Genomic DNA, 12,637 nt, shown 5'->3' on the forward strand with positions numbered 1-12,637 from the left:
CAGCCATCTCATCCTCTGTCGTCCCCTTTTCCTCCTGCCCCGAATCCCTCCCAGCATCAGGGTCTTTTCCAATGAGTCAACTCTTCGCATGAGGTGGCCAAAGTATTGGAGTTTCAGCTTCAGCATCAGTCCTTCCAATGAACACCCAGAACTGATCTCCTTTAGGATGGACTGGTTGGATCTCCTTGCAGTCCAAGGGACTCTCAAGAGTCTTCTCCAACACCACAGTTCAAAAGCATCAATTCTTCGGCACTCAGCTTTCTTCCCAGTCCAACTCTCACATCCATACATGACCACTGGAAAAGCCATAGCCTTGACTAGATGGACCTTTGTTGGCAAAGTAATATCTCTGCTTTTCAATATACTATTTAGGTTGGTCATAACTTTCCTTCCAAGGAGTAAGCATCTTTTAATTTCATGGCTGCAATCACCATCTGCAGTGATTTTGGAGCCCCAAAAAATAAAGTCAACCACTGTTTCCACTGTTTCCCCATCTATTTCCCATGAAGTGATGGGACCAGATGACATGATCTCATAGCAGCATTTAAACAACCAACTTTGCCTTCCTTCTTCAAACACTAATTTGTTCTGGTTTAGTAAAATTCTAGTTTACTTACTTTAGATATAGGTCTCCGTGGTCAGTGGTAGACATTCTCTTCACACTATCCATTCTCCCTGTGCAATTTTAGTAACCTCCACAAAACCCATTACCCAGTCTATCTCCTGATGTTGCTAAAATTGTATCTCCATCCTAGACATCTCCTCAGGTCCAGATCAACATATAAGCCTGCTCATCTAATGTCTCATATAACATGAGCATGACAAATTGCAACTACTGCTTTTTACTTCCATCATAAGCTCCTCGTTCTGTATTTTGTTTCTTAATAAATTAGAGCTACTCTGGTCAGTATCTGTAAGACCAAGTAGCAAATCTCAAGGGTTCATTCAGTATTTAAAATTGGTAACTTGCCCTTTACTTGAAGACTCACTGGTTTTCTCATGCTGAAATGTTGGGATTTCCTTCCTGCTTCTCTGACACCTGCTTTCAATGACTTCAGCTCCATCCACTCTACACTAAACCCAAAAGTTCTATCAACATATCACTTCCATTCCTCCCTCTTCTATGGTCTTATCCAAATTTGTACAGTCAGCATAAAATATTTAACTACAAACCTTGTGACCTTTGTCTTTTTTAAAAAATAAGATTACTGTATTGACTCTATTCCAATAAGCTTATTTTTCTCATATAAAAATATGCCCAAATATAAGCAGTGTAGTGCTGGTACAACTATTTGAAGATATCTTTGTGAAACCAGGATCTCTCTGACATCATCCTTATTTAGGCCATGCTTGTCATCCTCCTGGTCACAAGATGGCTCATTCAGCTTTATGAGTACAAAATCCAAAGGGAGAAGACTAGGGAAGATAGAATGACAAAGTGCAAAAGGCAAAGAGAAAACACTAGATAGACCTGTCCCCAGTAATACTGTCTATATTTGATTCATCAGGAATGAGGGGAATGGCTCCACATGGCAGCAAAGCTGCTGAAAAGAGTTCTATAATTTGACATGTTACTATAAGCTAAAATAGGATTGCCAGTAGGGAGGGATGAACTGAATATTCATTTAGCTACTAGCAATATCTGTCACACCAGGCCAGAAAGCAACTCTCAAGAAAACGCTAGTAAAGTAGTATCATATAGTTCAGATACTTTGAACTTAATACAATTAACTTAATCAATAAGGTAACTGCAAACATATTAAAAACACATAATTTTAAACACTTATGCATCAAAAAAGACTTAACATCATAATGAATATTAGACAACACTTAGATTTAAAAACACGTGTATACCTGTGGTGGATACATGTTGATGTATGGTAAAACCAATACAATACTGTAAAGTAATTAACCTCCAATTAAAATAAATAAATTTATTTTAAAAAAATTATCATAGACCAAAATGTGTTGTATAGCTATAGGTGTATTTATAGGACTATTGATAGCCTCAAATGCTTATTTTAGAGGACAAACACTGAAACAATGACCTTGAAATCCACCTTAAGACAATGAAAAAGGCAACCTCACATTCTTAACTGTTACAGGGTTTCTCTTCCAGTATGAATTCTCTTATGTATAATAAGTGAAGAACTCTGACTGAAGGTTTTTCCACATTGAATACATTCATAGGGTTTCTCTCCAGTATGAGTTCTCACATGTCTTCTAAGAGAAGAGGAAACACTGAAGGTTTTCCTACATTCCTTACATTCATAGGGTTTCTCCCCTGTATGAGTTCTCACATGCATTCTAAGAGATGAGAGACCACTAAAAACCTTCCCACAGTCAGTGCATTCATAAAGATTCTCTCCAGTGTGTATTTTCTTGTGAACTTTAAGGTGAGAGCTTGTGTTGAAGGCTTTTCCACAGTCATCACATTCATAGCGTTTCTCCCCACTGTGTATTCTCTTGTGCACTATAAGGTAAGAACTTGTGCCAAAGGATTTTCCACAATGATTACACTCATAAGGTTTCTCTCCAGTGTGAGTTCTCACATGAACCTTAAGAGATGTTTTTTGACTGAAAGCTTTTCCACACTGATTACATTCATAAGGTTTCTCACCAGTGTGAGTTCTTACATGTCTCCTTAGGGTTGAGGAATCATTGAAGATTTTCCCACATTCTTTACATTCATACTGTTTCTCACTCATGTGACTTCTCTTATGCAAAATAAGATTAGAAATCCTTTTGAAAGTTTTTCCACACTGATTACATTCATGTTTCTCTTCAGTAGGAGTTTGCTCCTGTTGCTCAAGGGATGAATGATGACAAAAGATTTTGTTTTTATTACATTCATAGGAATTCTCCACCATGCAAAAATCGTTGCACATAGGAAGCATATTATGTTTGAAGTGTGTATCACATTTGCAATATGTGTACACTCTCTGTGCTATTGGAGTTCTTTCAAGATGCCACAGAGTTCTGTCATATTCATGAGTTTCACAGAGCCTCTCACTTACAGAGATATTTTCAAAATTGTTTAGGGTTGGATTATGTTTCAAACACTCACATTTATGGCAATGTTTACTGGTAGAAACTCTCCTTGAAAAAACAAGTGCTGATGTAAGTTTAGAGTTTTCCTCTAATTCATGATAGTCAAACAATCTCTCCTGAGATGCTGTCTTCTTTTGAGTAAATGTCACTTGCCTCAAAATACCCTCTGGGATCTTGTGCTGTTTTCTGATCCTACCGCATTCCCAGTCTTCTTTTAATGTAGAAGACAAATCATCCACTGTGAATCTTATTATTTTCATGCCACCAGATGATTTTTCACCCAAAATATTCTGATTAGAAGTTGACTCTTTGGTTTTGAATTGAATCTCCCAGTCTGGACAGGTGCCTTGGGGAATTCTGCTTTGCACAGTTCTTATGTCTTCTTGACCCAACAGGGAGATCACAGGCTTGCATAATTGATATTCCACTAAGGTGAGATTTATATAGTTTTCCAACATCACATCTCTGTACATACTTCTCTGAGCAGAGTCCAGCATCATCCACTCCTCCTGGGTGAACTCCACAGCCACATCTTTAAAAGACATTGGTCCCTGTAACCAAGTTGCTGGGAATCCTGGCACTATCCTTTCCCCCTTAGTATTTCTCATATAGAAACAGGCAGAGTCCTGTGCAGGCAGAGCCCATATTGAGGATAGGTCAGTGGCTGCCATCTTGGGCATTTGAATGTGACATCCACCTGCACAACAGGGCTGAGAGATCTGGATACTTCTTTTTTTTGTTTCTCTGGTCCAATCAGGTCAGGAATGCATTTCACTGGGTGTCCTCCCTGTAGCCAAAGAGGCAGGTTCGGGTAAAAGAAGAAAGGTAAAAACAGGGTTCCATGGGAGGCAAGGTTAAAAAAAAAAAAACAAAAAACAATTGTAGACCCTCCCCTGTAACTTCCAGCAAGGTCTCATCAATTTAAAACATTTATTGGGATTTGTATTGATATGCAATATAGTCATCTTTGGCCCCCTTCTAGAACTGCTGCCTTGGTTATTTATACTGGCTTCTCCTGTAGACTACTACTCAGCTCTGGGTAGAAAAACAAGATTTAAAAAAATTGAAGTCAAAGAGAATCAGTTTAAAAAGGCACAGTTTCTTGAATTTCATGCATACCTTACTACTTTTTCAGTTCACTTTTTAAAATAAAAAATAATTTTCCTGCTAATCACAACTGTTTTAGGTAAATTTATTTATTATATATGTAACTAAGTATTTACCTAAACAACCTTACATATAATTAATGGGACTAATGATTGGGCTGCTACCCTACTTATAATTTTATTGGAGCTGTTTAAGGTAAACGTGACTTTGAAACAAATGTTCATTTGATTACCTTCAATTTAATCTCTGTCCCCCAAAAGTCCATATTTCCTTATGATAATTCATTCTATCTAAAACTTGAATGGGGTTAACAAAGAAGCATGAGCTATGTTCTAAGTTTTGAGACTGAGGCCTTTAAATTTCAGATGGTATAATACTTCCTGAATAATTTTTATAATATAAATACTGAAACAACTGATACTTCATGTGAATAGAAATGAGGAATGCTTGGAGACTTTAAGGATCACAAGAAATTATGCAATAATATATTATGCTAAAATTTTTACAAATCTCACTTTTTTAAGGTTAGTTAATAACTTTCAAATATAAGAGTTCTATCTCAGTATTATACTCTAATAGAGTTCAGGTTTAATGGACAAAATTAGAGAACTCACATTTTTATTTAGACAAAGATTGTCAACAGGTAGATTTTATGTACCTAATCCAGAAGTGTACATAAGACTGTCATTTTAATGTAAATCATATAAAAATATACATCTGATTTGTTCCTTGCCAGGTATCCTGAGTATCCAGAACACTCCCCATCACACATGCCCAGAACTGACTCAATTAACAACTACAAACTGAAATTAATCACTACCATTTAAAATTGAATCAGAAGTCCAATATCTATCCCAAAAGATTTTGAGCCCAAAACTTTCAAGGGAAAAATCATTTTACCAAATAGAAGAAAAAAATCTGTGCTTCTTGAATTACTCATGAGACTAGTAAAATCTTGCAAGGATGGTACAAAGAAAGATTAAAGTGCAATCTTAATTATGAACATTGAAAAAGTTCTAAGTAAAATATTAGTAAATTGAATATGGCAGTATATTAAAGTAATAATACAATGTCACATTCAAGCAGGGTTTAACCAGGAATGCAGGAATGGTTGAAAAGCAGAAAAACTATTATTGTTATTATAATGTCAGGGTATAATGAACACTCTTGTCCATCACTCTTGTTTTGAAGCAGATCTGGGAATGACGTATCACTCATAAATATTTCAGAATTTATCTCTGAAATTAAAAACTCATAACTAAGATATTATTATCACACCTATAAAACTAGTAATAATTCCTTAATGTCAAATACACCAGGCAGTCTTCAAAATTTTCTGTTATCTCATAAATGTTTAACCCCTCTCCCACCTTGTTTCTTTGACTCATGGTTGACATAACGTTCATACAATCTTACATTCTGTAATTTCAAGTTTGCCACAGAGAAACGATATCTCATTACTGTGATACAGCTCAGTAACAGATTAAGGCTTGCGGACAAAGGATGTCACAACAAAGGATGTTGTGGCCTTCAAGCCATCAGCCACTACAGCCACCCTAGCCTGTGTATCCTGAGGGGATTCAGCATGGAGAAATGCAGGATACTGACCCTAGATAGATAAGGTGCATAGCAAAGGAATGATTACAATAAACCTGGACTCTTGCATCTTCCCATACACAAAAAGTGCTAAATTCATTAACCTGAGATATCTAGTTTTCTTTAATTAACAGTATTTTTTTTATGTTCCGACTACCAGGTCTTTCTTATAAAAACTCCCATATATCCTGGCTCCTCCCTTCTCTTTGGAGCAATCTCTCAAAGCTATTGAGAAAATCCACAGAATAAAATACAATTCTCAACTTTCAGGTTGTGTATTTTTTTCAGTTAACAGTTCTGCAACCAACTAAGGGACCCAGAGTTGACTTCTCTCTTTCACATGAACTCTACAATGAGCCAGAGTCTTAGTACAGGCCTCCTGTGCCCATCTGCCTCCTCAAAGAGTTCAAGTTTGAACTTGAATATGAATATGGGTGAATCTCTCTTGGTTCTCCTGGTTCTCCCAACTACTTGCTGATGATACTGCATTTTTTTGGGGGGTGTATAACAGGTACTTGGCTCACCAGGTGAAAGATACTAGGGTCGCTTGGTTGACAGACACTATGAAAAAGTACCACTGCCAGCACCCCTCTTCACATACACAGTTGGAAGATCCTGGGGGACCCAGGATGAAAGACAGCAGGATTTGTTCAATTGAAAGACACTTAAACTAAGAAAGACACTGAGTAATCTGGGCTGAGTGGTTAGGTAGGAGGTTGACCTGATGTTTTTCCTCAAAAGGCTACCTTAACAAGAATTTGTCAGAATAAAAGTGAAAACATTATGATAGCTTTCAGCTCTGAAGAAGGGACATCTCATGGCCAGCAACGGCTTTCTCAGGCAACTGAGAAACTTGCAGAAGTGGTAAAGGCAAATCTTCATAGTGTCCAGCTGTCCCTATAGGGAAATCCATTCAACTTAACTTTAAAAACTTGCTCTCCTAGGGACAGAAATAAGAACTAGCCACTCTGTGATCAAAGCACCCTGATGGTCTTCTACTACCAGAGGGATAACTGAGACACATTAGAGGAGCAGAGAAGACTCTGGGGTAAAAACCTAGAAGAATTAAGCTCATAAGCAGCACACTGGTCCACCACACAATTTCACTGGTAAATTTTATCCTCAACGAATTCAATTTTAAAATGTGAAATAGATTCTCTCAGATAAGCTAGGGGAATCAGAAAGCCAACCTCCAACTAACACCCTAGCCAGATTTATGTACATACAGAGCTCATACTTGCAAGAACCTACTTAATTGGGGATTAGAGGAAATCTCACCCAGAAAATGAGTATGATGGGGCCCTTTTCCTGCATACACAGTCAAGTTAGAGAAAGTTAGCTTGATAAAACATCTTTTCAGAATTCTGACCTTAAAGATAAAAGCCCTTCTAGGGTGAACCTGCATTTCTCTTTCCTGTGTCCTTGAGACTAAACGTTCTATCTGTTTGTCTTGTGTCGGATATGTGTGTGACTTGAGAACTTGGTCTCTGCCATCCAAAAGGCACACATATCATGTTCATTTGATGACAAATAGACTGGGGTTCTGATCAGTCTTTCGTCTGACTGTACCAACTATTAGGGGCTTTTTGCTATCCTAACCTTCATTGTGTCAGTCTGTACAATGAAGACCTTCACTTTCTTAAACTTTTTTTGGGAGTAAACCTTGTAGGCATCCTTTATACTGTCTTGTAGGGAAGCCTCTTGCATCTTATTAGTTTGAGTCACTACTATCATATATTTCATTAATGGCCAGATGATGGAGACATCAAATGGAAGAAACTTCTAAACTGGTAAATTTTTAAAGAGCTCTCATTATAAACAGTTGTTTTCTTGGTACTTATAGGGGGAAATAAACCACATTAAATGGTGGAAAAATTATAAAATTATTTATACACACACATACACACACACACACACACATATAAAATGATTAACCTAAGAACTCTTTTAATTTAAAAGACAAAAATACAGTCTGCAAAGTCTTATTTGTGGCCTCTGCTTCCCCTCAATGGATCTTACAGATGCTAATAAAAACAAGTTAATGTTAATTAGGTAAGTTAACAGGAAATTTTAAAAGGGAAGGGAAAGTCTACAAACTTTTTCCTAACAAGGGGAAATTTTAAAGTGACTCATCCCCCAAAAGATAAATCTCTCAATGGTTATTAAGAAATGGGATAAACAAAACAGACATTAAGGGAATTAAAACAAAAAGTTTTGATGCGATACTATCTCAGGTTGGATGGGCCAAAGGGATCCCCATTTGTCCCCAACATTAAAGGGCCCCAAACAAGTCCACCTTATTTACCCTGAAGCAGGAGATAGATGGCCCTCAGGGCAAACAATTGGAGTTTCATTCTCTGTGGATCCATACTCCAAGATAAAAACAGCAGGACAACTGAGGAAGCTGGGCCTTGGCCAGATGAAAGATAAGTGACCACTTATTTTTCATTCTTAAAGTCAGGATTCCCCAACTACACAAACACAGAAAAGTTCCTTAGGGGACAAAAACCAGGGGGCGCCATCCCATAGCAAATGAGGCTAACTACCCATAGGCCTCTGCTGTAGCACCTATCTTGGCTAAGAGATGCGTGGGAGGATCCTGAGACATACCAAATATGTACTCCAAATCAGGCAAATCAAAAAGGACTGACCAAAGGAAAACCAGAAGAAACGCTCCATGTAAGTGATTTAAACTGCCCCAAGGGTGCAACTCTCTGGGTCCACCCATGTGTCTATACACAAGTAATGGATTATTTTTTCCTCCTAATAAACACTTTACTTGTTTCACTACTTTCCATCTTTGTGGGATTTATTTTCTGCAAAGCTGAAGCGCCAGGGCCTTGCCACTGACCACTAGTCTAATCCCTAGGATTCGGTGCTCTCAGTGCCACAACTCAACCTCAATCTCTGTCCATGAACCGAAGCTGTTGCAGCCCAAGGCCACGGAGATCAAACCAAACACACACACACACACACACACACACACATAAAGGGCTAGAAAAAATTAACACTGAGATAGCTGACCAACAATTACTTGGAGCAACAGGCCAATTAACCAAGTTAAAAGATTGACAAAAAAAGGCCTGAGTCCCTTGGTTCAACCCTTTACTAGGGACCCCAGAACATTTTACGTAAAATAGATAAAAGGTCAGGGGATAAAAGAAGGCAAAGCTTCCATGACTCCTTGTAAGACCAAGACTTGTTGATAGGCTTCCTTTACTGTTGGGGACCAATGGGTACTATGTCCCCTGCTTGGTATTGTTATTTAAGACAGCATGTAGATATGCCCCTCAAGAAATATTAAACTTACTAAAGGAAACCAATAGAGTCATACAATATAAAGTAAAAACTGGGACCAATATTCAGGGGCTAACAAAATTAATAACATAGATTTTGTTCTGGGTCTAATCTGTGCACTCAGAGGGCCTTTGTTGAATGCCTTACTCAAGCTTTTGAAGACAGTGAACCCTAAAGTTCTATGAATAGTAAACAGAACTCTTAATTTTCAGTTTATTTGGAAATCATCTCACCCCAAATCTGATTCACAGCCTACTTAAAGGTTTATTAAGGACAAACGGAAATCTTAAAATTTTTTCCACAAATAAAGCCTTAATCATCTAAGCAAGCAAATTTAATTTATTCCCACTGTTAATTATAAACTAAATTTATATTGTAATACCTGATTCAGAACTAAGTTTTTTAAGTGATGCTATGAGATTTCTAGTTTTGTCTGTTTATATGTGTGTGTACACATTATACATATAGATGTCTCTACCTTCAGAAAATATTATCAAAATTAAACTTATAAAGAGTTCTATTTAATTGGCTTATAAGTAAGCACTTACAAATTAAATATTTCCAAATATAAAAGAAACTGGTCAGAATGAATTCCAAGCTCACATGATCTACAGCAAATACTCAATATTAATTAACATCTGGTATTAAAGCTAGTTTAAGCTTGCTGGTTTATTCAATATAGACAGGTGTTATTTTTATTGTACCTAGGTTTATTAAAGGTCAATATGTTCATGTTATTTCTGTTGCAGATTTGTTAGCAAAAAATTAACTTGGTAGGATGGTATTTTCATAACTTATAAAAGTAAATGAGGTAAGAGTTTTCAAGTGAACTCTTTAGGAATAATTATATATCTAAAATAGTTTCCCCTGATTTTTAGTAACTTGAGTTTTGCTAAGTTAAGCTAAATGATGGGAATTCATTAAATAGGTCATTTCAGGTAAGATAAAACACGTGAACATTAATTGGTAAACAGGTCTAAATTTACCTCCTTTTGTCTCCTTATGAGACAGAAACTAAAGATGTTTGGGATTTTTAGACACATGTCTTATAAGACACTGAAGAAAGAAATCAGAAAAATTATGTTACTAGGGTTTATAGAAAATTCCAAGTTTGCCAACCAGGAAATGCTGCTATGACAAACAGTTCACAACTACATACTGCATGTCCGTTTTCCCTAGAGATTAAGGTTTTAAGGGTTAAAACTGAAATATAATTAATAAATATTAAGGAAAGCATTTTAATGTGCAAGGGAATTAGAATTTATGTTTTCAGTAAAAGAAGGTATGAAGAATAGAAGTGAATTTGTTGGGTAAATAAGGGTGATTTTGTCCTGTAGTTGGTTAATTCTTGATTAAAAAATAATAATAATAAGGGACAACCTAATATGGATACAGAAAGTTTTGGAAAGTTTGTAGAAAAGGAGCCCTGAAAAAGTAGTTTTGTACATGTCAAATTCTAACTAAAAAAAGTTCTTTTGACCTTTAGCCAACTCTGATGCTTCAAAGGAGCCCTGAGACATCTCACAGAAGAATATTAAACTAGGCTTACTTGGTATGTTGAATTACTTGAGAAGCATTGTCGGGTGATTGGAGATAAATCTTAGGTTATATTGTATCAGTAAATGTCATTAATACAGATATTCCAAAACTTATTTGGAATTTCTAAAAACATGGTATGTCCTGGTATAATGTTACCAGTCATAATTCTAGTTATTGAAATGTTTTATGTCACAGAAATATGCAAGTTTTTGGCTATTGCCTTGTAATTAGACCTTTGACCATGTCATTCTAAGAATACTTTTGTAAACAAAGATAAAACATTTATCTTTTTCTCTCTACCTGATCCTTCCATAATTTGGCTTCTCCAGCTGACTGACTCCAGATGACTTGGCCTATTATGTCAAGATTACAACTAGTTATACTAATCATTGTTTTAATTTGCTCTCTCTCATTTTCAAATTATTTATGCCTTGTATCTCTCTCTGCTATGGTATTAATGTTACCAGTTGCATTATATTCTGTTTTACAAGACTGTTGTCTCTTGCATTACACAATGCGTAACCAGGCCTCCAACAAAATTAATATCTCAAAACAGTTAATCATATATATAACTCTACACATAATTAGTGTAATAGTACAACTCTAAATATGGTTAGAAGCAACAAGGGAAAACATCTACTGGATCATAATAATAGAAGCAATCCAGAGAATCTTAGACAATCAACAGGGTCTAATCCAAAAAAACATAAAGTGAAAAAGTGAAAGTGTTAGTCGCTCTATCCTGTCCCACTCTTCGCAACCCCATGCAGTGTAGCCGGCTAGGTTCCTCTGTCCATGGAATTCTCCAGGCAAGAATATTGGAGTGTGTTGCCATTCCCTTCTCCGGGGGATCTTCCTGACACAGGGATTGAACCTGGGTCTCCTGCATTGCAGGCAGATTCTTTACCATCTGAGCCACCAAGGACCAAACAAAAATCGTCAGCACATCAAATGGCCTATCAACAGAATCTTTTCCTGATTTAGGAATGAGAGCCTTCCCAGCACAGTGGACTAAATTGGTCATGCAGACTTCCCCAATGATCCAGTGATTAAGACTCTGCATTTCCACTGCAGGGGGCACAGGTTCTATCCCTGGTGTAGAAACTAAGATTCCACATGCCACGGCATAGTAAAAAAAAAAAAAAGAATTGTCATGAAATGTTATGACCAAGAGGAAGCACTGTGTTACAAGAATGTCAACCGCCATATCAGCAAAGAATGCTGCAGCCTTCAGGTGATACGGCCACTGCAGACCAGCACCCTGAAGGGATTCAGGATGGAGAAACAAAGGATACTGTCCCTGAAGAGTTAAAATCCTTATCAGAGGAATGCTTTCAATAAGCCCAGACTCTTACCTCTTCCCATACATAGAAATGTGCTAAGATCATTAACTTTATGTTTGGTTTTCTTTAATTAATGTAATTTTGGTTTATTCTAACTACCTGGCTTTTGTCACAAAACTCCTGTATATCCTGGCTCCCCCCTTACCTCTTGAGAAGGTTCCTCAGAGCTGAGAGGCTGCTCCCTGGCTTAATTTCTCAACAGTACACCCCCTAAAAAAAACATAATTCTCAACTTTTAGGTTATGCTTTTTTTTTTCAACTGACAGGTGTTACGACAGACTGAAAAAAAAGTACCAGGATAAAGTAAGAAGTACAAGCTGGACACCTCTGCTCCTCTCACTCACGGAAGAAAGTCAGACTCTTCCCCAGCGCCTGGCGCTGCTCACCCCAAAACACCCACCCCGAGCCTGAGTCCGTCCCAGGAAACCCGGGCGACAAGAACGCCGCCCCCTACCCACGGCCGACGGCCTGGCGAACCCAGCAGCCCCTTGTCCCCTCTCCCTACCGCATCTCCTTGACGTCCGTGAGCCTACGCGCTCACCTGTCCTCAAGGTTCACGCCCCTCGGGTCGGAACCACCAGGCCGCGGTGGAAAGGGAGCAGCAAGCACAAGGTGCAGGCAGCCGAGCCGATGCTCTCATCCGAGAGCAGCAGGGCAGGGGCGCGCGCTCGCCTGGCCGCGGAGCCAGGGCCAGGACTACATTT

The 12,637-nt window shown here is 37.8% G+C and overlaps 1 protein-coding gene across 1 annotated transcript; it reads right to left on the bottom strand.

Annotated features, from left to right (window-relative positions):
- Window positions 1–485: 485 nt before the first annotated feature.
- Window positions 486–12,572, bottom strand: ZNF891 (zinc finger protein 891). The gene is made up of 2 exons (XM_040251518.1): window positions 12,475–12,572; window positions 486–3,838 (listed from the first exon to the last, which is right to left on the bottom strand). The coding sequence occupies exon 2, from the start codon at window positions 3,729–3,731 to the stop codon at window positions 2,100–2,102; it is 1,632 nt and encodes a 543-aa protein (XP_040107452.1). The 5' UTR covers window positions 3,732–3,838; window positions 12,475–12,572; the 3' UTR covers window positions 486–2,099.
- Window positions 12,573–12,637: the final 65 nt, after the last annotated feature.

This window comes from Oryx dammah, unplaced genomic scaffold (genome assembly GCF_014754425.2).
Source record: "Oryx dammah isolate SB20612 unplaced genomic scaffold, SCBI_Odam_1.1 HiC_scaffold_12, whole genome shotgun sequence".
Taxonomy (NCBI): Eukaryota; Metazoa; Chordata; class Mammalia; order Artiodactyla; family Bovidae; genus Oryx; species Oryx dammah.